The following is a 27,803-nucleotide window of genomic DNA, read 5'->3' as shown; positions in this document are numbered from 1 at the left end:
CATCGGCCATGTCTCCTTTGACGTATCCCAGCTGTCTTTGAGTGTTATCAAGGAGAACTAACATTACCTGGGTTTCCCTCTGCCCACTGCACCGAGTGACAACTCTTATTTTCAATCCTCCCCATCTGATCATCCACAGCTCCCTCTTAACCCTTCCTTCCCTTCCTTCTCCTATATCTCCCATCCCACCCGCCTTGGCCCGCCCCCTGCTGGGGTCAGCGTTCAGCTGCTGACAACATGTCCCGCCCAGGTCTCATGTTTGGTACCCGGCTTGAGATGGGTTATGGTCACCTCCACTGCCTGGACCTTCTCGTGTTTGGGAGGGATGGAGCAGAGTTTGTAGTTCACCTCGTCGCCTTCCACCGGCACATACTCGCCCTCAATGCTGAAGGAGGGAGAAAGAAAGAGGGAAATTCAGAAGTTAGAAATGATTAAACTGTGGAATTCTTCTGCTTTTCTCTCCATGCAGATATTTGCAGCTGAAACTTGCCCAAACAGCAAGTCAAAGTATTGAACACTGTTTTGTTAAAGGGTGAGAAAAATTACTGCAATGACGCCACATATAGAAGAACAAAGGAAATGGTTCTATTTTCCAGCCAATAGCAGCAATGCAAGTCAAAGCAGCTGAGCTTTGCAAGGTTCAACTGCTAATATTTTCACAGAGTTGCAGTTACAGTATTGACATTGAAGCAGTCGCTTTGTCAATGTGAATCACTGACATAAGCATCACATTTTCCTAAAAATAAATACCCGACAATCTCTGAAAAACCCAGAGGGTCGAAGAACAAAGACCACCAAGACAAGAGACAAAGACAATGCAAAAGATGTGACATGACAAAAAGGTGGAAAAAATAACAAAAAAGATGTAGTAATAAAAAAAAAAAAGACGTAAAAGACATACAAAAACAACATATAGGATGTAACAAGGCAAAAACAATGTAAAAGGTGTAAGATGACAAAAACAGATGCAGCAAGAAGAATAAGATGTGACAAGATGAAAACAATGTAAAAGACATAACAAGGTGAAAATGACATAAAAGATGTCGCTGGACAAAAACAAAAAAAGAGGTAACAAGACAGAAAAGATGTAACATGAAGAAAAAACATGTAACAAGACAACAATGACATAAAAGACATAACTTTTACACAAATATCTCTACTACTGTCCAAGGTTAAATGACAGATAAGTCCCCTACAAGACAGAACAGTACGTCCAACATTACGCCTGCGACACACACGAACACACACACAGCGTCCTTTTGTCCAGTGAGGGAGGAGCAAAGATGCAAATAGAGTCTTGACGGACAGAAACAAGACACTTTTGAACTATTTTATTACATCCTGTTTTGGAACATACATTGTGCTGCTATGTTTCATGTGTTTGTAGGTGTTCAAGTGTGTGTGTGTGTGTGTGTGTGTGTGTGTGTGTGTGTGTGTGTGTGTGTGTGTGTGTGTGAGTGTGAGTGTGTGTATATACACTGCTGACGTCTATGCGTTTTAAGCCTGTGGGTGATAACAAAGGCACCATGGTGAAGGTCATCAGATATTCTGCTGTCCTCCTACACACACCTGCAGCTCCTGCCTGTGTGTGTGTGTGTGTGTGTGTGTGTGTGTGTGTGTGTGTGTGTGTGTGTGTGTGTTTCCCTCTACTCCCACACAGACAGTGACATGGTTTGATGTCAGTGATTAAAACCAAAGCAGCCCTCTCGCTCATCTCATCAGAGACAATGAGGAAAAACACACACTCATCCTCAAGTTTCACACAGAATCAAACCACTACATGCACACACACACACACACACATACACACACTTATTGTCACTTTCACTCCACCTATCCTGACTAGTCATAACAACACACTAAAGCCACAGGAAACTCAAATAAAGTACAGCCTTCAACTGTAACTATATAATTTATGGTCTTATGTATTAGTAGGCATCTAAAAATGATAAGAAATGATCTTCAATACAAATTCAAATTTTTGTTCACTTTCCTGATCTTGGATTTGAGTTGGGTGTGTCTGTGTTCAATGAAATGAAATTAAGTCAAATTAAATCCAATCTTCCCTGGAGTGCAATTCTGGTGCAGCATAAAAACACGAAACCACAATCAACAATAATTACATGAGAAACATACCGTACATTTAGCAATGACAGACTCTACCAAAAGTGCAAGTAGAAGAATGTGCAGAGTGCAACTGTAAAAGATGGACTTTAATTCCTTGTTAATCGCAGCAATGGCCTTAGGAACGACACAACATTTAACAATTATTACAAAAAATATGCAATTAATTCCACAAACCAATCATAAAAAATCCATGTCAGTTGTCCGACTACATGGTTGCAATAAAACTTCTCTGCTCCCACTGGTTGGATCTCAAATCTCAAATTTCCAGAGGCTTTAAAGTAAGTTAAAATCATAATTTTTCATTCTTTTCATATTTTGAAGGACATCAAATCCCGTGACACTTACAAGTTATGTGTCCTCCAGGAGGCTTACAGCACACAGGACAAACTATCTCACAACACACACACACACTTACTCTGAGATGTGGACAAAGATGTCTTTGCCCCCGTCAGATGGCGTGATGAAGCCATGGCCTTTGGAGCGGGAAAAACATTTACACACACCAGTAAACACCGGACCCTCTGATGCACGAGCCGTCCTGCACACAAAGAGAGAGAGAGACAAATGGAGAGATGGAAGAAGAGGAGGGTTGGAGAAAAAAAAGTAAGTTAATTGAAGTCCAATATTCACTGTCTTTTTAGCTCTCTTTTGGTCTCCACCAACTTCTGGGGTCAGTTTCTGGATATTTAACAGCTAATAGACTCACAATGTTCACCAGATATTTGCTAACTTTGTCTTTCTGCTGTTAGGTATTCAACAGGTCATGTTTTGTAAAAGCAGAGGGCCAGAAAAATAAAAAAAAATGAGGTAAAATGGGCTAAAAAGCTCCACAGATCTGAGGGGAAACTCAATAAATTTTCTGCGGGTTTGCCACTGTGAGTAACAACTTTCACATTATACACAGTCATTTGCAGAGTTGAAACGGAGATACTAACTGATGACTGAATGTTTCACGTAGACTGCCTTTGTCTTCTGCTGTCACATTCAATACATGTATGCACGGCTTCCAATGAGTCCCATTGGTACATCAAAAGGCTCAGAGAGAACTTTACATTTATCAAGTACAAGTACACAGACACTATGCAGTGAAATTTAGTGACGGACTGAGCTGACCTGCATTCAGCTTTCAAAACAAAATCAAACTTGAGAACAAGAAAAAATCTTGTAAGACGGAGTAAAGTTATATGTTTATGTCAAACAAAGTGCAGAAAAGCCTGAAACAGTGATCAGTACAATACAAAATTAATAAAACTTCCACTTCCTGCTACTACTACGACAGGCGGAGGGTGAAAAGGTAGCTTCTCTTAAAACAAACAATTGGATCGTCCAATCGCATTATTAACTGAGAGGCGAACCTTGATTGACCATGATTTGATCAGAAAACAGCAGCCTGGTTAAGACTCATTCATTTAAACTGTGGTAACAGGTAGCATACAATGCATGGTTTGTGCTAAGCTAACGTTAGCTCACTTTCAACATCTGCCTGGGCAAGCTGCCTGTAATATCTCCTCTTTCTGGGGGTTTCAAACAGATTTCTGTTTCTGTGTGTCCAGCATAGTGTTTGCACAGATGTTTAATGAGCTAATTATGTGCTAACTAGGACGTAAACTACATCTATTTAACCATAACAAAAAGACACAGATCAGAGTTTACCTCACAGCAAAATCACAATTGGGCTAAAGACAGGTGATTCAGTGGTTTCCTAGCAACAATTTAAAAAAGCACCACGAGGCAGTGCAGTGCACCGCCCGTTTTGTAATCTGACAGACGTGCTCTGTCTGATTGCGGCCGTGCATGTGCACATATGGATTTCTGCTTATATGTTGCAAAAAGAAAGTTTCTTGCACTGGTTGGAAGTTCCCACACACGCAGTGGTGGGATTTCATTCAAGTCCTGGCTTGATATGTCTATATCATAACAAGTTAAACATGACATGTTTCAGTGCTATTTAAAAAAAAAAACTGCAGAAATGTTTTGAGACAAGTTTACTATACTGGTGTGTGTGTGTGTGTGTGTGTGTGTGTGTGTGTGTGTGTGTGTGTGTGTGTGTGTGTGTGTCCTCACGCGGAGCAGGTCCTGTTTCTGCGTGTGGGCAGAGGGCTGGGGATGAGGTAGCCTCTCATGGGGGAAGGCGAGCGATCTCTGTGTCTGCAAGACGGAGGCTGCAGGGACTCTGAGGGGACAAAAAACAACGTGTTACATCAGGACCAGTAAAACACAGCTGCGTGGTACATCGCTGTGTTGGTTCTATACTTCTACTTCAGCACTTCTAGGCAACAACGTCAAACAAAATCACAATGAAACACGAGCTGTTATTAAGTATGATTGTCCTTGTACATCTTTAATGAATGACAGCAGACAATGTTTTATTACATAACATTCTGCTTTTTTTTTTTTCCTTTGTTCTACTTTCTTTGTTGTAGTCCCCACTGTCGCGCTGAGTTCAGTAGAGACCGCCTCTGATACAAGTGGGAGTTTCAGGTGCAGTGACAAGGACATGATCCCTCACCAGTTTTCCTCCAACAAATATGATCCCAGACAAGATCAAATCAGGGCCTCTGCTTTGGCGGTCAAGTGCTTTTATCCTAGCATTTCCTCTTTTCCTTGTGTAATGTCATTACTATTCCCATAAATACCATCTCAACTGAATTATGCTCTGACAAATACATCAAATACATCAGTATGTTTTGTCTTAGTTAACTGCTCCTTCTACAGAAGTCACGAGAGCACAGAGGAGAGCGAGGTAAAACATGTAGTAAATTGAAAAAGGGAGCTGGGCCCCGTCTCATAAAGTGTTTTTGGTGAAACCACTGAGTTTGATAGTTAACATGGTAACTGATTCTGTGAAGCTGGCAGGTTTTCTTCATTAGACTCCGAGTTTCTTTCTGACTCCTCCCTTCCTGTGGAGCCTGAAGGAGCTGTCTGACACACCGCTTAATTTCCTCATTCACACAGTCCCAAATTAATGCATCCCAATATGTGCTCTGATATCACAACATCAATATCAAAGTATACAAAAAGTTTCTACACATATATATGCAGCTCTAATTTCATTGTACATGTTGTAAATAAATGTCCTTGAATCCTTGAATGTATTGAAACAGATTAATTTGCATCGATTTGATAGATATTAGTTTGTTACATGGGTGCTTTTACGACCAATCCATGATCAATGTAATGTTATGTAATGTAAGGAGACGGTGATCTCTGATACGCAAGATCTATCCTCAGCTTGGAATAAAAACTCTGTGACTCTGGGGACATTAAGACAGCTGTCAGGCTGTCAACCAGTTCCACTTCACTGAAACATTTACCTCACATGACTGTAGTAATCATTGTTTAAATTAAACTAATCTCGCAATCTTAATTTCGAAGACTTTAGACATAACATAAGAAACAGCTGTTTTCTCAGGATACTGAAAAAGCATGTCTTTACCTGGTGACAATGGAGAACGTGGCGATCCCGCAGAGGTCAACGGAGGGGTCACCGGTCGTGACCCCTGGATGGGCCTGGCCTGAGAGGACATCACGGAAGAGGTGGAGTCAGAGGGAGGGGAAGAAGGAGGTGGGGGTCACTCAGGAGGGAGCACTGCAGAGGATGTTCAGCACCTGTGGAGAGGACGACAGGAGGAGACATTTAGAATCTTTGAACTGATCGCCAATATTTCTTGTTTAAAGGGATAGTTCAGATTCTTTGTATGAGGTACTCATCTATGGCCACATAAAAAAATCTATACGAGTTTAAGTGTACGCTATATTTAGAATATTTTCTTTGCTTTATCTTGCTGTCAGATGGGCTTTTCTGAGTGAAAACTGAAGGTGTGTTGCTCACTGGATCAATCCCTCCCTGCTACCAAAATCTGTTGACAAAGACAGACATTTTTACCTTGCTGAGCATGAATATTAGTGGATTGGTTAGTTTGTGATACTGTGTGGCTTCTCTGTTTTGCAGCTCCTGTTTCATGCAAGGTGAAATTACTGTTTGTGTAAAAGGAGTTGGGTGTCTTTGGAGAGAGTGATATTTGACTTCTATAACTGTATTTTCCTTTCTGAAAAGACACTTAAGCTCGCTGTGGCTAAAATATGTTTTGCTCCTGACCCTGTCCTCAGCAGCACATTGCTTAGGTTTCTACATGGTGCTCCTGCTGCTTCTTCCCAGCAGGGGCGTGCCGGCAACCATCTACTGCAGATAATACAATGATAATATAAACGTACCTCAAACAACTCCACTTCAAAGAAATCTGAACTATCCCTTTAATACTTTAAAAACACATTTGTTTTTCAGTCTCTTCAAAAGCATCATTTCTGCCTCATCCCTGAAATACAACACCCTGCAAAGAACACTGAATCAGTGACCTGCTGGTGGCATTGTCAGAGCCCACGTTACCATGGCAACACCAATTTAAGGACAGGCCGACACCGCTGCGACCTGACAGAGACAGAGTAGGAGAACAGTCCCCTCATTCACCTCGGCCCTGGACTTACATCATCGGTCATTACATCACAAGCTATGCCAACCAATCAGGGAAATGAGGAAAAGAAAACTTCCATTGATTTCAACTTTCCATTACTGGGAAAAAAAAAGATGAGGGGGGGAGAGAGGGCTGTTAGACAAATATAATAAAAGGAAACAATGACAGAGGCACCAAGAGCAGGTCAGTGAGCTGCTGGACTAGCGGCAGTATTTCGATGGTTGTTGACAGAAGAGGGGAATAGATTTTCCATTTTTTAGGTTTCTGAAAACAGAATTTAAGAGTATTAGAGGTACGAGTTTCTGAGTTCGAGGACAGTTAAAAAGTGAAAAAAGCCACATGTCCCTGACTTAACCTGTGTTAATTTGTTGACAGATAATTTTTGTCATTTTCACTGGTGAGAATGGGACGATAACTAAATAAAAACTAATTTATGACGACAAAACTATGACAAAATCTAATGACACTTTGTCAACAAATAAAGACGAGATGAAAATGTCAGCGAGGGACGATCCTTTGTGTGGTGGGGAGGCTGGATGCACCAAAATAGATAATTTAGCATGGAAGGTTTTCACATTTGTTGTCAAGGAAAAGACCCTTTATCATCCAAAGTCATCCCTAAATTCATGCACAGATAAACATTTCTTTTCATCAGCTAATCTGGTGTGTTTTTCACTAAATTCGAAATACAATAAAAGCTAGGGCTGCAACTAAGTTATTTTCATTATGATTAATCAGCCTATTGTTTTCATAATAATTTGGTATTGATAAAATGGTAATAATACAGATCAAGGCTTTGTATTTGTTGTGAAGGATTATTTACCTCTGTGGAGTCTGTTTTTATACTGGACAAGGATGAATAACTGCAATGAAGGGAGGAAAATGAGCACTGATATATTTCACTCGGACAGATGATGAATGATGACTAAAACTGCTGCACTGACAGATCCAGACCCAGATTTATTGATGAGTGGTAATCCTGAGCAGACACCGGAGAATTAAGTGTATATTTATCAAGCTCAGCATTCATAACATTCATACAGCTACAAACACTGGCAACAAGAGGCTGAAAACATTTTGCAGTTTCAAGAGCAGAGTGAGCAGAGCGTCTGATCCATCTTAACTCGATAGACAGGAGGTTAATGTAATCACAGCCTCTGTGGACAGCAGCTTCCTGCTGGAGGAAGGCAGGGTTATGACTGACAAGCCATACGCTCACATTCTCATATATATATAAACACCCATATGGACTTTTCTATCATTTATTTACACTGTGATGTGCTCAGTCCCCCACACAATGAGGACATTAATCAAAAAAGTTTCTTTTTTTTTTTTCTTTTAACTTTGTCAGGTAGGGATCAAAATAAAACAGGAAATACACATCATTAACAGGCGTGGGGGGAAAAATAGCTGGTTGAGAAGGAGGGAGCGTGTTCAGAAGGAGCACAGAGGGAGGAGGAGAGCGAAACGGAAAAGTGACAGATAAGCAAGAGATAACGCCTGGGGGAGGCTCGCAAAATACGATAAGATGAGTACAGATTTAGCTTGTGAAGTCTTACTCTGTTCTGCATGCTACTTTAAAGGACCACAGTGACGCTGTACTGAGGAGGACATTGCATTGTCCCAGTCTAATGATTATTAGAGACTGACAAAAGTGACTGATTGTTTTGTTTTTTTACTTTCATCTGCTTCCATTTTTCACCGTTACAACTTTCTGACAACAATGTTAACATGCTGATATTAAAGGGGAACTGCAATGAATTTACACAAGTCTGATTACAGGTGTTGGGAAGCATACACGCTAAACTAATACAAACTGAGTCATTAGAGGCACAGAACAGGAAGATAAAAGAGCAGGAGTGTGAAGATAAGGACAGAGAGACTGTGAAAGGAGGTCGCATGTGATAACATGCCTGTGTGTACAACCAGCCAGCTGAAGTGTGAATCCATACATAAACACAAGCAGGACAATTTCCCACAGATACACACTAATCTGTTTAGGAAACTCAGAGGGAGGGATTTCAAACCACTACTGCTCTGTTGACATAGAAGCTGTGGTCTAATTCTCCTCTTGGGAAACATGTGGGAAGGAACCTTAGTTGTCCCCCGCGAGGCTTCAGTCAGTGCTAGTGTGGCTAAAAACAAACAAAAACACTGTATGCTTATACAAAGTATATTGACTCTTCATTTTTAATATTTATAAAAGCCCAACTGACACAGGATTTTTAAGACTGCAGGGTTCATCCGTGCACTCTGTTGGGCGAGTGGGTCAGAAATCTACCTACCCAAAATCAGTTTTTACTTGCCCCTCTACAAATTGATTTATTATCTGTTATTAAATAACATCAAAGATAACTGTCATGTTTAATTTAGGGCTGCGACATCTATAAAATGTCAGAATATAGTGAAAATGCCAATCCCAGTTTTTCAAAGTCTAAAGTGATGTCTTGTTTTGTAAGAGATATTTAATTCAACATGATAAGAAACTAATTTTGCATGACTATGTAAAGTACTGAGAAGATGGTTTTCTTAAACAAATAACTGAATACTGTATATTTTATTTAACATGTACAATAATTTAACATATGCATATGCTAACCATTTGAAGAAAATAAAGAATAAATGAAAATCAAATAAAAAATCTATATTATATGCTGATACAATATCTGTGATTGGCTGATATCGGCCAACTATGCAAATCACACACACACACACACACACACACACACACACACAAACACACACACACACACAGACACACAAACTTCCTTCATGAAACAGAAGCGGTTGTCAGCCGGATTCTTCATATATTTTGAGGCTGATAATCTACCAGAAGGCACCAAAGCTTCACACTGAGATTTGTGAAATTTCTTATTCTTAAATAAAAGGTAATTTTACATCTAAATATGAGTTAATGGGAAAATGAATCATGGGCTGCTACATGATCACACAATAGAGAGAATAATGTAATTCGATTGAAACAATATATAAAAAGTAATGATAACCTCTATAACAGCGGATCTGGGTCAACTGCAATAGTGCAACTTTTCCCTTTAATTCTTACTATATAAACATGGCATTAACTTTCATTGACTCACTCTCTTTCTCTCTTCATCTCTAACTAACTAACACACACACACACACACACACACACACACACACACACACACACACACACACACACACACACACACACACACACACAATATCCACACACTTTGGCATTCTCTCTCTCACACATGCAGCACTGGACTAAACCTGTGTCCTATGGAATTTTCCATAATAGTTCTCTCCGACCACCACAACACCCAGAGACCCTGCTGATACAGCAAATACCAGCCCAGTCTGTGCGTGCGCGTGCGCACACACACACACTTGATCATGTGCACCTGCATATAGACATGCATACATTAGCTCTCAGGCCAATAGACACACACACAGCTTTGCTGAGACAAACACTTCCCATGTGATGAGGCCATTATACTGTATGTGCACACGTTTCATGAATCCATGGCTCCATTCGCTGGTGTAGAGCTTCAGTCCGGCACTTTCTACAAGATTACATGCATTCATCTAAAGCTGCATTCACAGAGAAAGGGATCTAATTTGTGCAGGGGTTGTCCTTGACATTTCTGTGTCCGTACCTACTGTATGTGTTGATTTATGAAACACACTAATGTGATGGTAACACTATAAGGTTAAATCTAGAGATTTGTGCTGCATGCAGCTGTTACAGCAGTTTTTAATCACATAAAAAGCAGAACTGGCAGTTCTAGTAATTTCATGAAAACTGTCACAGCATGAAGAGCAGATCTTTATATGCACTGAATTATAAAAGTTTTCTTTTGGTGCAGTCAAAACAGTGAAGATAGATAACACAGAAGAAGTTCACCAATGGTTTCCTTAATCACAAGTTTGATATTAGACATATCTACTAAGTAAATTATATTTGATTTGACTGTTATGTATATTACAGCATACTAAAACTTTGTCACATCTCAAAAGAGAAATTACTTTATTTTATTTCATCTATTTTAAAACTCTATTATCTATTTAATAAGCATTGTATTTTTATTAGTTCCTCTCACTCTAGTGTTGCTTGTCTTTATAGTTGTTTATCCATGGTCATTTCTTTTTCCACTTGTTGTACTTTCATGTTTGAGCTATTTTGCTCCATTGTTCAAAAAGATGCAGATTGACAAACTGGATTCAGGCACATTTCAACATTTGGCCACTGAAGCGTGGAAGCGGACACAAATATAATGAAGCTGCCTTTTAATCAATCAAGATTTATGAAGGAAACGAAATAGAGGAAGGAAAATGCTATGGCCATGCCACAACCACCATCTGAAACTGAAAATACTATTTTAAGCCTAATTAAACGTTCAAAGGCTTTCCTGACACTAGCAGTTCATGCAACAATGAAGAGACAATACACAGAAAAAAAACACACAGTGTGTAAAAGTGGTAAGGAACAGGATGACCGAGTGAGGAACTGAAACTTTAACACGGTCACCCCAATCTCTCTCTTCCCCTCCAGCCCCCCCCCCCCCCCCAACCCTCAGCCTCTCTCTGTAGTTCTCTCACACGATCACTCAGTTCCTTATTCAGCCCCGGGAAAAACAGACAGGAGATGAAAAGTTAACAAGGACAAGATGACACAAAGACAACGCAAGTAAAGAAAGCTGAATATGAAGTAGCACGGATTACATAGCGGGTGAGATGAAGCCCTCCTGTAATTACATGTTGGAGGAGTTTCATGCTGGAGTGGAAAATTTTTACTGTGGGCGACAACCTTCTCCACGTAACATAAGACAAAACAGTCCCTTCTCTGTTTCCAGATTCCAGGTTTAATTATTTTACCTTAAGGTTGGCCTAAAAGCTGCACTTGGCCATGAGAAGTAGTACTTTAAAGGAACAGTTTAACATTTTGGGAAAGAAGAAGAAGTAATACTTTATGAATCCCTGTAGGGGAAATCTCAATTTTCTTTTTTTAGATGAGGATGCACTTATCAGCCAGAGACTCATGTCACATGTCAAATTCTGTAACAGTGGAATTTACATGCATGTTCTGCACGATGATTCACTTCATGCCCGCAGTGACGCAGATAGTAAAGCCACAGCCACATAGACACGCTAGGATGTAGTCAGCATTAAGAGGAGCTATACGCTCCAAGGACAGGACAGAGAAGAGAGACAAGTCTTAAGGAGACAACTGACAGTGTTACCAAATGACAGTAAACCCTTCAGGGTAACGTTACCTATCAGCATACTACTGTTCACAGACTGGCAGTTAAAATCCTACCTCTTCTTCTGGCTGAAGGATAAAAAACCCATGGTGACCACATCTCCCCAAACACCCTCTCACTCAGACTTGTTTAACTTCTGCATTTGTTTTTTTCTCACTGGAAAGTTACTACAGCCAGCTGTTGCAGCACGTCAGACTCGGCTTTGTTTACATCTGTTTCCTCATGAGAAAATGTGAAACTGCTCCCTCTTGTACATAATCTGGATATAATAATGTAACAGAGGCTGGAAGTAACCTGAAGCAATTTCGGAGAAAATGTAAAAGTTATTTAGTAGTCAGTGTTTTATTGTGGGCATACAATTTAATTTTCCATTAACACATTTGTGAATTCAGTTTTGATGTCATGTAGTCTGTAAGCTCATTGTTTTGGGCTCGAGTGCTATTTGCTTCTGTATTTTGATGGATTTCCTGTAAAAACAAGCACCTAGGCAGGGACTTGTTGCAGTAGCTAATAGCACTGAATAAGTATTAATGCAACACTGTTCCAGCCACACAGCTTCGGTGCAGTGATCCATTAACCTGGGTGACTCTTCCTGGACTGGGAGGTTTGATGACATGATCCATTATTCATTATATACCCAAATTAGTTGTAAGAAATCTGTGCTTTTGTACAGGAACATTAATCATCCCTGGACCCCAGTCCACTGTCCGCTGTCACAGATACTATTTTCTCCAAAGTTAAATTCTAGTCAGCGGGCCCGTAACTGACTGTCCTAATACAACACTGAAGTGCTGGAGTACCAATAATGATTATTTTCGATTCATCTGATCTACCTATGATCAATCACTCGACTGATCGAGAAAATGTCAGAAAATGCTGAAAAAAGGCCTTTGAGCCTTTGTGGCTGATGGTCGTCCAGTCATGGCCGCGTCGCCTTTGTTAAACATGTGAAAAACATGAAGTGGGCGAGGGTTGTTAACAGCCCCGCACGGGTTATTGAGGACTTGTTCGCACGGACACAAAGAATGAGAGCAGCTGCTTTATGCAGCCAGTGTTGAGCACTGAAGGCAGAAAGCATTAACCTTAAACAGCCTATTATATTGTGCTTGGAAGTCAGTGTGTGTGGGTGTGTGTATAGTCTTTTGTATGTGTGTGCAAGGCCAAATGTGATATGCATGTGTGTGACAAGAGATGGTCTTGATCCTACAATTTGATGACTCACCCTCCAATGTGCGTCAACGCATCTCCCGTATTTCAATCATGCACACATTCATGAAGGCTGAATGTGATTCACTCCGGCATCTTTCTGTCTGATATCTGTCCATTTGCACATACCCAGTTAACTGAGATCCAGCTCACTCAAATTTTAATCAAATGGGGATTTACTGTATGTCTTAACTACTGCGAATGTGATATGTTGTAAGAGTTACGTCATCGACTCTCCCACTGGAACTATCACCTGTTCATAACGTCGGCTGAGGGCACCAGATTACATCACACACACTAATCTGTGCTGTGATCCTCTGTTTAGGTAGGAGGGGTGTGTATTAACACGCTCACAATAGGTGGCCCATGCAGATGCTGCTTGTTACAAGTCTTAATTTTTGGCTTTACTGCTGAAACACATATATAACCTGTGACAGAAATACACTTGTGTGTAGTTTGGATGAAGAACAGCAGAACTGGAGGCTATCACTGTCCATGGATCTTTCGACCACCCAGCCAGAGCAGCTGGACCAAATGCCTCAGGAAGAGAGCCTGGATAAGAGCCATGCTAACCCAGCTTCGACTGCTCCTGGCTGATGTCTGGTCACAGGAAAAATGAATGGACGAAAACGGGGCTCAGGCTGGTGAAGCAATGGGGAACTCAAGACTGTTGGGGCAGAGACTCCGACTAGACAAGGGGAGGCAAATTCCATGTTTACATCAATCATGCTTGGTGCACAAACACAGACAAAAGTTGATGCACGTTTCACAGATGTTGAGTTTTTGATATACTACAGAATTATTTTTCATTGAGCTCAGAAAAAATAGAACAGACATTGAAAATATTGCTGCAGATCATGACCTGGCTCTGGCTTGCTCTGTGTATTAGTTAACATGTGCACCGAACGGAAGTGGGCAATGCTTCAGGGCACTTTGTCGAGTTTCTGCACCCTGTGCATCTCCACTGTAAGTCTATGGACGAGGATGAGTTATTTAATATGTAAAAATCAAAGCCGTTCATTGAACAGATGAGTTATTCATGATTTATTCAGGTGTTTCTTCTGGGAGTCAAAGCATGGTGTTTGATCAAACCATTTTTTACCTCATCTTTTGTTATTAACATTTGAGTTAATGGAAATTAAAGTACTTTCAGTCAACTTGAAACAAAGCAGAATAATTAATGTTGGCGCAGACAAAGAGACAGGAACATTGTGAGAGTCTCTTTGGGCTTCGACCTGCTTTTTGTCTCAAAGCTGAAATTCATGCTGTTAATTAGCATGGCCTTCTTTTATCCAGGTATCACCATGGAGTATTTTAAAGCTCACAGATGGAGACTCTCTACACAGTTGATCAGTTTATGGGATTAAACCTGTCCTTGATAACAAGGCCAGTAAAGGCCATATTTTCATATTAAGGTTACCTGGTTGGTCACTTCTCCCATTGTTTTCCTTATTCTGACAGGTCCACCCTCTCCTCAGGGTGTCACACACAGACCTGATCATCATCTCTTCCTGACACAACAGGAAAAAGGAAGCAGCCAGTTTCCCTCTGTGCAATCACAAGTGGAAATGCGTCAGCTGCTGAGGGTGGGATTCGGTTGTTTTGGGGCGATCGTAATTCTATGTAGAACATTTTTATATGATTGTATCATCTCTCAAATTCTTCTGAGAAATTTTCAGTTCATATCGGGAGACACTGAGGGAGAGACATGAGGCAAAGACAACAGGAGGTTCGTTATTGTAGTCTGGCTGTCGTTTTGGCCCATTTATCAACACGGTCATCAGTCCGAGCTGCAGCAGTGGCTGTGACACAACTCATGGAGGCAATTATGATACTTTCAAACTATTAGCACCCAATTGCTGCAGTTTGCATCGAAAGTCACACCTTTTCTGAGTCACAGCTCAGTCACATCTGAACAGTCATAAACACATATTTTTAAATTCAGCGTGACTAACACACTAAACTCTTCTTCAGTATCAAAGTAATCCAGACAACTGTCTGTACATTCACTGGTCCATTATATACACACAAGGAAAGCCCACGAAAACCTTCAACTCTTAAGTGTTTTTGTATAACATGAGCAATTTTGTTTCCTTTCCTTCTTCTCTTTCCTTGTGGACTTCGACTCCTGAAGTTCAAGAAAATGTCATAATGGGAAATGATATCCGGTCAGATTAGTGCATCCTGAGAAGTACTTTGCAATCAGTGTTACATTAGATTCAGTTCAATAAATCTACTTAATGGAAGAAGTTTGGGTTTTTCTTTCTGGCTCGACAATTGGAAGGATGGCTTCTCTCATCATGCTGCATTAGATGGTGAAACTGTGGTGAGCTGTTAAAGAGCTATTACAGCACTATACCACATACAGCCAAGACACTGAGGCAAAGTGTTATGCCAGCCCTGCCATGAAACCAATGAAGCTGAAAATTACAAGCAAATTGCATCTACTGACCCGATTACACCGCCTTCTCCTCAATCAGTAAATTTTACTGCACTTCATTTTGTGATAATGTGTTCAAATTTACTTTTTAGTGAAGCAATTTAACTTGCCACATCTACGTCTACTTCAGTTTACCAGATTTCAGAAAATTCAGTAAGATATTCAGAGACTCCGAATGACATCAAATAAAATACTTGATCTGTAGTGTCTTGATTACATTCAAAATGATAAGTGAATGAATGCAACAGACCATGTCTTGTGCATGTTGACCCACTACATGCCCTGTTAACTGGGTCACTGTGGCTCTCTTTATTAATGCTAACAAGAGAAAACTAGCCAGCCATGCTGAGCAGATAATCTTTATACTGATCCATCTTTAACACATTACATATTAAAAGTAATGAGTGGAAGCATTTTGAATTTGGATTACCATAGATGAAATCTTTATGAACAAAGGTGAGCCTGTTAGCTCACTTCGCACAACGCATCTGCGTTAACTGAATGCACGAATGAATGAACAGCACAATGAGCATCATGCAAGAACATTTCATACCTTATCATACATATCTTAACTCTCTTTTACTTTCTTTTGAACAGTGGGCTTGTACGAACATGCCACATCATATTCAGAAAACACTTGTAACTTCAGATATCTGTGTAGACAATGCATCTGTGCATATTTGGGTGCATACAGAAACTTGTAAATTAACGTAAAATGTGTCGCCACAGCAATGTGATCATCGACTGCAATGGGAAGAGGGACAGAGGAAAAAATAAGTGCCATAATAGGTGATGTTCCACTTGTAATGGTGGATCTTATCCTGGTCAGAAACTTCATAAACCTGCATGTGAAGATACAGCCAACAGGTCTGACAATAGGTAATAATACAGTACATCACTGCAACCAAACAGGATAGGACATGATTACGAAGTGTGATTTACTCAAACAAACCACTTAAGAACGAATCTGTTTGTATAAGTGGCTCTTGCTTGAGGCCCAATGTTGCAGCTACACTGCATTGTAAACATACTGGTGCAAGGGAAGAAGGGGCACCCTGCAATGAGAGACACAGGGAGAGATATAATCCCTTCATCCGTTTCTCAATGGTGCACTTGTTACAGCAGCATCACAGAGCTTCCCATCAGGCGCCGGATCCAGCTGACTAAGATGACAATAGCTCCTCTCTTCTCCTCAGTATTGTGTTGAAAAGTGAGACAAGATACTAAATGTTCCTAACTGGGCCTTCAATGGGCAGTCATTTCTAAAACACAGAGTAGTTAAAACACTTTGAAACGGATGAACAACATTAATTGATAAATTCAAAGTGTCCATGCGTCATTTTAACCTTTTACTTTCAAAACTTGCTTTCCTGAATTTCACAAGGTCCAAAAAACCCTCCTTTTTACATTTTCTTTTGCTGGTGAGGAGTTGTGAAATTACTGCATTTTCCCTACATGGACTCATGTCAAGCCCGGGTCAGAGCGGCCTGTTACATCCCTGCTGTGCTGATGGGAGTCATGGACTGAGCGCCCAGGACAAAGACACAACCAGAAATTCAACCAGCACCCGTTCCTTAAACAACTCTGAAACACACAAGAGCGTTGAAAATCATTCACAATCAAGACTTTATAAATGGACAAAAAGTATTTTATTATTTTATTTATACTTATTCTTACTGTATGACAGTATAGCAGCTTAAGTGAAATTTAGCACTTTGACCCTTTTGGTTTGAACATTTTTACCCCGGTGCCGCAACACTGGCACATGTTGCATTAACTTCATACACACTGAAAAACACTTTTGAGCCAAGTCTGAGAAAGTTCACAAGTGGTTACTGTAGTGGTTTGCAGCAGGCACAGTGCAGCCACCACATGAAAACATAATAATCAGTGTTTGAAATTAAAAGTGTCCCTTTGTACCAGGGACAATAAAAATAGCACTTGGGACACAAAGATTCAATATCTGAGACAATTTAGAGACATTTATCATTACAAATGAAATTATTACATTAAGCCTTAACATCATTTTAATTGTGAGGTGGTAAAATTCCAATTATGTCATTTGCACTTACACTTATGTTGTTTAAAATGAAACTGACTATGAGATCTTCAAAGTGTGTGTTTCTAAATATTCATCACGGTGCACCAGTCAGGAACAGGTTTGCATTTGCACTGCCGTTTGCAGTGATGCATTTATTAATCGAACATTTGGAAATGAACAAGAAACACTAAGGCAGCTAACAACTAAAAGAATGATGAAAAGTGATTGTGGCCAAACATCCAGGGAGATTTCACTTCTTTATTCAGGTGTAAGTGCAGAAACAACAAGCAGAACTTCCACGGAGGACCAGAGTGAGTCAGTGAAGTGTTGTGAGCTACTGACAGCTTCTTATTTGCATTTGTTTTTCAATATTTTACAGGGAAAAGTGTTGCTAAATCAGTGGTGAGACCAGCGTTCTCTGTAGGAGAAAACATACACTATTGTCTAGGAAACAGTTTGAATTTCAGCCACAAGTTTTGATTTGTCACTTCCTGTGAGTGGAGACTTCCTCCCAGTAACTGTTCCCACACCAAAACATCAAATGAGAAAATGTAAAGCAACTCAATTCATGCATACATTTTGTGATTCAAAAGATCTTAAGTACAACTTCAACACAAGAACTAACATCACCCTTATAAGAAGAGATTATTGCACTCAAATAAAGCAAATAGAGTAGACAACTCCAGTCCTGTCCAGTGGACAGTCTCTCACTCCATCAAGGTGTCCTCACATGCAAGCTGCATACTCTATACTCTCTATGCATCCTGCTGCAGAGAGAAAAACAGGATGGCAAACAAATACAGCAATCCCCATAACCCGTATTACCAACAATGAAACCTGATCTTGTGTGTGTCCTGCCCTGTCCTGTGCAGTCCCATCTCCTATCTCCAATCTACTTTACTACATCTAGATATGTTTACACATTGCTGAGCAGCACGCCTCTTTCCTACAGTGTAATATGACACCTCAGATGGTAATAAACCACAAGTTGTTTGACATGAGAAATGAGGCAGGGTGCTCCTGCAAAATGTTAAAAGTTAAAATGTTATTTTATTTTTAAAAAGTTAAAACTTTCTGTTGATGTAGTTGAGATTCCTTTCTTTCTGCAAGTACATTTTTATGCATATGAACACAACAGTCATTGCAATACATTCATTTTCTGAACATAATGAAGATGAGAAAAACAGTCTCCTTAATTTGTAAGAGGGATTAAGAGAAATCCAACATGATTGCAAAGCAAGATTTCATCCAATTATCCAAATTAATTACACGCGACTTGTACTAAAAGAAACATTTGCATTTATTATCCGTGCCAGGCGTAAGTAATTCTTGTGAATGCAATATCTACACAATGCTTTGAAGGAATTTCTTCAAACTTGGCACAAATATTCACTCAGACTCAAAGATAAACTACTCAGATTTTTGGTGGTCAAAGGTCACTGTAACCTCATGGTCATCCCACTCTCATGAACACATTTCTCATGAATGAGAAAAATAATTAGTTTATAGTCATTCTCTCAACTATAGATCTTAGAAAGACTGAAAATCAGTTGGAATTGGCACGTCGGACCCATAGAAAAATCTGAACTCAGCCAAGAAAACAGCAATTGGTGCACCTCTACAAAAAATATGTTACTAATCAAAATACTGTTTATTACACAGGGGGTTACATCCAAATATTATTTTGAGTTGCCTGGTGCACTCTACTCAGAGCACTCTTCTAATTTTGTTTATGTTTGTGACACTGTTCTGTTCTCTCACTACACAATGTGTGCAAACGCTGGGACAGAAAAACTCTTCAGGCTGCAACATATCACTAATACACCTCACACCAGTTCAAAAATCTGGTAAGAAATAAAGGAGAAATCTGATCACTGACCAGCTGCATACAAATACTTCAATTTTCTCTTCCAATTTCTCCATGAGCCAGTCTTGTGTGTGCATGCAGAGGTGGAGTATAGGTACAGGGTATGATGTTGCTCGTGTTGCTCATACTAACAAGCGAGTCACTTAAAAGGAAACCAATAATGTGGTACGTTACGGGCCACAAATGCAGTTACAGCTGAAGGCTATTTTCATGGCAGAGCAGTTCATTTATTAACATGCAAAGTTTGAGGATTATCACTTCACAGCACCAGTTAAGCAAAGTGCAACCTTGTTTGATGAGTTCTCTTCACACACACATTTCCCTGAATATAACCTCGAGTGATGTGGAGATAAGCAGAGAAAAGCCTCCAGAAGCCATTCCAGTCATATTTCAGTGAGTGAATGGAATTTGCCCCTCAGGTAAACAGCAGGTAATAAACGTGTACTTCTACCCACTCACATGCATTTGCTCTGTGCACACATTTATTCTGTTTTAGCTTCCTTGTTCTCTCCAAACAGACACATTTATGTCTCTTTCACTGCCAAAAAGTTTCACCTTCTGCACAAACGTACAAGCACTGCCATCATACAGTAATGAGCTTTTGTCAGCTGTTGCTTTTAGAGCTGCAATAATGAGTCATTTAAAGCTAGACTAGATACTGTATTTCAGAAGCATTTTTGTTGTATTTGAGGACAAAAACCGAATGAAATGACTGAATGGCCTGTCTGACAGTCTTCCTGACTCACAGGGAGTGTCACAATACCAGAAATTTAGTAGCCAGTGAAATTCCACCCCAGTTCAATACCAAAACAAAAACAGTAATAAAATTTACCCATAGCTGTTATTCTTTGCCACCTGAAATAAAAACTCTGAGCTTCTAGTGTAAGAGACTGAGAGGGATATTTACTAAACCTGATGCAAATCACTGTCAGTGGAGCGTGTTGTCATGTTTGTAAAGTAATGGAATGCAAAAGTGATTTCTGGTTTTTGGTTTCTAGTCCGGAAATATTTATCTTAAATGCAAACATTATACTTTAATGAGAGATGACACAAACTGAAGGGTAAGGAGCCTGGATGGTAGCCTACTGCTGCGAGCTATGGTTACATTACGTTAGTCTAACTATGGTAGCCTTTAGCGTTTAGCCATTGCAAATGTTGTGTATTTCAGGATGAGGATAAACAAACTCGCAAACTTATTATTAATGCCTGAAGATCAGCTTCTAATGCAAACTAATACCACTCAGGACCGGTCGAGACAGAATTACTTTCCTACAGAAGTTTGGAGAAGACCCTTTCCTGTTTCAATGTGACAGTGCCCCTGTGCACAAAGCCAGGACTATTAAGAAATGATTTTACTGTGGAAGAACTTGACTGCCCTGCTCAGAGCTCGGACCTCAACACCTTTGAACTGGAACGCCTGACAGCGAGTCAGGCCTCATCTCCTCACGTCAATACCTGACCTCAGTATAATGCTCTTCTGGCTGAACACTGCAGCAAAGGTTCAGAAACTTTCCCCAGAAGAGTGGAGGCTGTTATAGCAGCAGATTAATGCCACGGTTTTGAAATGAGGTGTTCAACAACAACTTATTGTAATCACGCTCAGGTGTCAAACTTTTGGCCACGTAGCTGATTTTCAATAAAGCGACTGACCCTCTTGTGCTCTCTCCTCCCTTCTCTTCTTCTGAATTATTAAATTCCTCTCTCTCTCCCTCTCTGCCTCTCATTGCTTTATGGCCTTCAGCCAGCGTTCACAGGGGACTATTACAGCAGATCATATTGCACAACAACATGGAAGGCCTTCACAACAAGCTCCATCTCCCAACTTCACGGTTGTAAAAAGGAACGGTCATAAAAACAATAGTGAGCTTTTAAATGGCATAACAGCACAGTTAACGGCACACTGAACATCATGAAAGCAAGCATTTATGATAGAGTAGACAAATATGAGGCTGCTGCTCTGCAGATTGTGTGCCTTTGACCTTGTGATGATGCCAAGTCCTCACCTGAATTTTTGCAGCGTCATGTGAGCTGAATGAAACAATATCATGTAGGAAATGAGCATTGTGAAAGCAGATGTATTTACTCACATTACTGCTCACAACAAGTGAGAAAAGGCATAACGCATCTTAACTCGTCAAGATGAAATGTCAGCACTACAAATGCCATCACTAATTATGTTCTGATGCATTTTATAAGATGTTATTCAAACACAGCTGCTTCTTCAGCTCAGTTGATGAGGAGAAGATGGCTTTTCACACCACATATTCTTAGCCCAGGGCTAAGTGATAACCCCGGGATAACTTTTTTTCACACACACAATGTTAACCCAGGTTTAACCTAAGCTCAGGGCAATGCAATTCACACTGCAAGTCTACTGTCACTGAGAGCTGTGCTATGAAACAAACGCAACATGTGCAGGCTTTCCTTGCATGAGCTGGCTCAACAAAACCTAAAACCTCAGTTAGAGATAACAGGCATGACGTTGGTGGTTAACAACTTTTTTTTTTAACCAGGTCGTCCCCCTCATGCTTGATTCCCATTCACATAAAGGAAGAGAAGGAGGAAGAGAATGTTAAAATGGAGAGCTATGAAGAATATTTAAAAAAATATATTATAGCGAAAAAACAACAGTGCTGCTACAAATAAAGCAAGAGAGAAATGTTGGCAGAAAATTACTAATTGACTTAATGCTTCCTTTTTATTTGTAATGTGACAACTGCACTTTAAACTTTAAATTTGATAATAATGTTAAACATATTAATTTATGCACATTTAGGTTTGACACTGTCGAACTGTGAAGGACACATGGAAATCACCTTAGTTTTTGGATGAATCTATGTGAAATGAATATTATCCATGATGAATAGGACAGACTAATGCATTTTCCAGTCACTGTTTTGAGCTGCAATATCAGCAGTGTAAAAAACAGACTTGTCAGCGAATCAGGATCGAGCATGAAGACATAATTCAAAGTGGTCTATTGTTGCTTTATTATTCATTCACTGTGTGGAAGATATTCTGTGTTAAAGTTTTAATATTACCTGACATAAATGGAAGAAAAAAAAAGATTGTCTGCATCACCAACTGAATACATGCAAGTTCTCATGGCAGTGCGATGCTGCTGTAATTCCAGGTGACACTAATAATGCATGCCTCAACAACGTTGCATTTATAAGGTCTTCCCTCAGCTGAGAATCTACATATCTCATAAAGAATATCACCAGGAAAAGAATTACTTAAAGAGAAGTGTTTCCTACAGCCAATTTAATCTGAAACTCTGGACATAACCACCTCCGGCCCAGGTTACGTGTTCAGTTTCCAAGGTAATCTCGCCAGGTTAAAAGACAGGCACTTTTGTGACATTGAAAACCTTGGCTTCAGCCTCTACATACCTCTCTAACCCACTGATCTCATTTTGTAATACACCTCTCTGGGTCAAATGTCCGTTGGAACACGTGACTAATTTATACATTCTGGTGAGTCTGTGGCTAAGAACGTTCTAAAAGTGATTTTAGCCCTGGGCTAAGAGCCGTGTGAAAAAGCGGAGTGATATTCAGACCGCCAGCAGCTGTGGCTGAAAAAGTCTCAAGGCAGCCAGCTGTGAGACTGTTTATATAATAGTTTTCCTCTGTGATAACTTTCCAAAGTTGTAAATCCTGTCTGCAAGTATTACAATCTGATGTGCAGTGTTTTGGCACCTGACAGGCCATTAAACACATTAATATGTTACTCAAACTGGTCTTCCTGGATTGTTTCTCATTTTCTCATTCGTAACAACACGCCCTCAGCAATGCAGCCCCCTGTGTTGTTTTAATGCAGGGCAGCTGGCAGCATTGGAGCTTTGTCCCAACTCCATACTCCATACTAATAGTAGGCAGGTTTGTATGTAGAGTATGTAGTGTGTTTACACTGGAATAACTACTGGAAATAAAGTGCAATGAAAACAGACCATAGTGCAGACACTTGGTTTTTGAGTGGGCTGTACATGTACATTTTTAACCAACAATCCAAGGCAATAAAAGTTAAATTTATGGATGGTGGTGAAACAGCTCCGGAAACACTTCAGAAAACAAACAAACAAACAAAAAAAGACTATTGCAGATTTAGGGAAATATTTTGTTTGTCTCACTGTAAAGTTTAATTTGCAGTTTGAATGATATCTGTATCTTTTCCACTAAGAATTATACATTTAATTACACTGATTTCTTGTTTACTAACTGCCAAAACACTATAAACATCAGTATATAGTACATACTGTATACAGCAACTATGTAGTATGGAATCGGGGCACAGTACAGGATTTAGGAGATCACAGTTCTGCCCAATATTCCCAGCTCAATGTCTTCTGGATGTAGTATGGTTTTCAAATGCTCATGCAGATTAGTAAAGTAGTTTTTGCTCCTCATGTGAAGCAGACTGCCACCAAATGCAATGGTTATTGTTATTTATAATGGTTACAATCATTCCTGTTTCCAAACTGCACTTGAGCTGACTTGTAAATGTTCGAACATGTCTACATTTGACATGTTTTACATGTGAACAACAAGAATGCGGCACTGAAAGACATTTTTAGGGTTTCCATTTACATGCACTATTTAAAGTGAGTGACAGAAAGTCTTGTCAGCCTCTGAACAAGCTAAAACATGCAGTAATATAAATGCAGGTGTTCTGCAGCAACATAGTCCAGCCTGAACATATTATCTCTGGAACAGATCAGAAGTAGCCTGATTACGTTCAGACCTGTAAATCTGTCTCTGTGCAAATCTATGTGCTGATCTGAGGTGGGAGGGGGCACCTTAACCTTTCACAGCCAGCCACATCCTGACTGAAAATGAGTCATGATACCTATTTACTGCCTTTCACTAAAGATCTGGGACTTTTTTTAAAACCATACACACATACACACACAGACAACCAAGCTCATACCATCCCATGCCCATCACATCAGCTGATGTTTTCGTGTTTCAACCAACAACAGGCCTGAACCATGGATCAAAAACAAGGTCTTTCCCTCCCACCTCTGTTCTCCTGTGTGATTAATATTCACACACACACACACACACACACACACACACACACACACACACATCCTATAATGACCTGCTGAAAGACACTGGCAACATCCTACAGCTCTTAAGCACCCACAGAAGCTCATCTTCCAGCACTTCATTAACTCAGAATGGGAGGTCTGTGTTGAGAGAAAACCTTTTCAAGTCTCTGAATGAAAGCTCCTGTCTTTCTATCTCTCTCTCTCTCTCTCACACACACACACACACACACACACACACACAAACAGCCAGCCAGTGTTGCCAGATTGGGCTGTTTTGAGTTGCACTGTGTGGGTAAAAATGGGCTTAGGCAAGTGGACAAGATTTGGGCTGACTTACCATGAGTTGAACTAGTTCTTACGGGAGCAATATGTAACAATTGCAAGCCCAGAAATGAATACTGCAGTCCAAATAGCGAGTTGGAGCCATAGACAGTATATTAAATTGGTTGAAATCCCGTTTAATATACTGTCCCCCTCCTCAACAGACTCGAGGACGCTCAGGCAGGCTGCAGGAGCGAGTATTTCAATTTAGCATGTTTCTTTAATCGCTGATGACTTATCATGGTCCTTTTATGATTTACTACAGTAAATATATAACTCATTTCTCATTTGTGTTGTCATACACTCAAGACTTGTTGCAATTTACCAAGTTAATCAAATAACAACAATAATAGGTTTTAGTTAACTTGGTAAATTGCAACAAGTCTTGAGTGTATGACCCGTTATTGTTGTTATTTGAGCGTCCTCATATTATTATTTTGTTTGAGGCAGGACAGAAATGAAAAAATAAAGTTGTATAGCTGCATGGTAGCCTTCTATCTGTTCTAGTGCACTTGTGAACAATTGAATTGATGTTTTATTATTGTCATATTGAAACACTATGATGAACCAGCATATTGGGTGGACCTTGAGCAATTATTGGGCTGAAAAACATCAAACCAAGACTTGCGTGGAGAGGTAACTGGATGACACATAGTGCATACACACAAACACACACACACACACACACACACACAGGCACGTAGACACACACACACACACAGGCACGTAGACACACACACCCTCTGTCTTTCTTTCTGTTGTTGTTGGCAGGCGTCCCCTTGCCCTGTTGTTTGCCCCCACCTCCCAAGGAAATGAACGCCCCAGGACCAGAAAAACATAATCCGTAATGGAAAGGAAAGACTATGGAAATCACTGGACTTGAACGCAACTAATGAGTGGGAAAGTGACACCAGTTGACAACTTCAACAGTAACCCCACTTTTGCCACAAAACATGATTATTAACGTTATATACATAAATGTTTTACTTAGTATAACTATAACTTGACAGTTCATTAGCTTGTGATAAAAAATTAACTCTAACGGCAACAGCTGCGGGAATTTAAAGTGAGGCGTTCACGGAGTGCAAACAGTTTTCACTTTCTTGTTTGTGTGTTTGTGTCTGGTGCATCACTCACCTTGTTTCCTCCAACTTCACGACTGACGGATGTCCGGGAGCCGAAGAAATGCGTCCAGCAAGACAAAAATAAAACTTTGAGTGGAGTTTAACAGAGGAGTTTACTTTGTTCCTCCGCTGTACGAGACTGGCAGGGATGAAGGTTTACTATGCAACAGTGAAGGCAGCGTAAATACTTGCTCTTTTACTCTCCCTCTCTCTCCCTCTGTCTCTGTCTCTCTCTCTGGGTGTCTGTGTGGGCGTGAGTGGCTCCAGAGTGACGTCACCTGTGAAGCTCTTTACCGTAAAGGACGGTACAACGCGACCTCAGAAACAGGCAGTGTACCGTAAACAAAAACCACAACCCTAGAGCTTAAAGAGGTAGTTCACTCAAAAATGAAAATTCAGTCATTATCCACGCACGTTCATGTGCACATGCACGTTGTCTGAACTGGGTGTGTGTGTGGTTTGACAATGTGTTTTCTTGTGAAACTCCAGCAGTGTTTTGTGGACGAACAACATAAACTCAACCCTCAGTCGTCATGAGGGTGAGTAAATAAAGACTGAATTTTTATTTTTGGGCTGAACTGTCCCTTCAATGTTGGCAGCTGGATTTTGTTTTGGAGGTGATTTTTATGGAAGCCTTTGTTGTTTAACAATACGCTATATCCACTGTTGTTATGAAAAGCATTTTTCCAGAATCCTAAATAACTGATCCATCCATTGCAGATCCTCCCCCAAAAGAAACACAGAATCATAATTTGACCAATTACTATTTCCTAATCCCATGATTTTCAAAGTGAGAGTTTATGCAAATTTGAGGGAACATAAGGGGAAATTCTAAAAATTAATAATTGCATAAAATTCAAATGAAATTCATAATGTCATAATAAATAATAAAAAAAACTAAAATGTAATCAATGGTTTTCTATAATAATGCTAATTATATGGGGTTTCCATACATTTCATATTGAGTTTTACATTGAATGAAACTCAACAATCAACTATTTTTCTCCAGAATCACTTGTAGCAGCTTTAAGAAACTGAGCTATGAGAAATGACCTGCAAAATAAACTGGTTGAACCCAAAAATTACAAGGTTCGCATGACGCAACAAATCACATTCAGCAGAGGGAGACATAACTTGGCAGGCTGAAAGAAATGGGAACTATATTTCAATTATTTCTGTATACTGTTGTACACATTGAATTCTGCTTCTGTGAATTACTGGGTGTAATATGATGCTGATGAAAAGAATTACCCACCTCCAATTCTGCAGCTGTGTAATGTGTAACGACTACAATTCCTTTTTTTAATTGGTCTCTTTTATCACCACCACAGATCACTGATGCCTCTAGTACAACCCATGAGGGAAAAACAAAGAGAGCAGAGGCGGGAGCAGAGTGTACATACTGCCGTTGCCTTAGGAAGGAGACAGTGGGAGTACAGCTTGTTCAGATTAACACAAGGTGAGGCTGAGACATGCCAGCCTCCCATCTGCCCTTCAGATGTACAGAGGTTAGGCAAAAACACTGGAAAAGTGACAGAGATGGATGGAGTCATAGGAGGGAAAAAAGAAAAAAAAGAAGAAAATAAATATTGAAATATAAAGAGCAGTAGGTAAAAAAAAAAAGTAAGTAAATAAGAAATGTGTGTGTAAGATTGGTACAAGAAGATGTAAATCCAGTCTGAGCTTTTCATAGTTAAATGCAGCTCAGAAAATCTTTAGAGTCTATCCTCAACACGTGACTGGTTTGGAAACAAACACCACTCTAACTTCTAAACTGCTGAACTACAGTATAACACAGAAGTGTCTTTTTGAAAAACCCAATATTGCAACTGAAGTTGCAAAAAGGCCTTTGTGGTCTTGGACCAAGCAAAGCCACTTTATATGCACTCAATATTAAAAATGAATG

At 40.0% G+C, this 27,803-nt stretch overlaps 1 protein-coding gene across 1 annotated transcript; it reads right to left on the bottom strand.

Moving 5' to 3' along the window:
• Positions 1 to 104: 104 nt before the first annotated feature.
• carhsp1 (calcium regulated heat stable protein 1) lies at positions 105 to 26,137 on the bottom strand. The gene is made up of 5 exons (XM_084744762.1): positions 25,911 to 26,137; positions 5,564 to 5,736; positions 4,192 to 4,300; positions 2,543 to 2,665; positions 105 to 385 (listed from the first exon to the last, which is right to left on the bottom strand). Exons 2-5 carry the CDS (start codon positions 5,652 to 5,654, stop codon positions 223 to 225), a joined length of 486 nt encoding a protein of 161 aa, XP_084600888.1. The 5' UTR covers positions 5,655 to 5,736; positions 25,911 to 26,137; the 3' UTR covers positions 105 to 222.
• Between the last annotated feature and the right edge of the window lie 1,666 nt (positions 26,138 to 27,803).

The sequence above is a fragment of the Lutjanus erythropterus genome, chromosome 19 (assembly GCF_056507025.1).
Source record: "Lutjanus erythropterus isolate fLutEry1 chromosome 19, fLutEry1.hap2, whole genome shotgun sequence".
Taxonomy (NCBI): Eukaryota; Metazoa; Chordata; class Actinopteri; order Lutjaniformes; family Lutjanidae; genus Lutjanus; species Lutjanus erythropterus.
The sequence above is the reverse complement of the archived record's forward strand: the minus strand, read 5'-3'. Positions and strand labels throughout refer to the sequence as shown.

What these genes read in the sequence shown, in the direction of transcription:
- carhsp1 (XM_084744762.1), bottom strand. Translation starts at nt 5,654, where the DNA reads ATGTCCTCTCAGGCCAGGCCCATCCAGGGGTCACGACCGGTGACCCCT. An exon ending in ACGTTCTCCATTGTCACCAG is followed by an intron (nt 4,301 to 5,563) that starts GTAAAGACATGC and finishes TTGTCCCCTCAG; the next exon opens with AGTCCCTGCAGCCTCCGTCT. An exon ending in AGAAACAGGACCTGCTCCGC is followed by an intron (nt 2,666 to 4,191) that starts GTGAGGACACAC and finishes CTTTGTGTGCAG; the next exon opens with GACGGCTCGTGCATCAGAGG.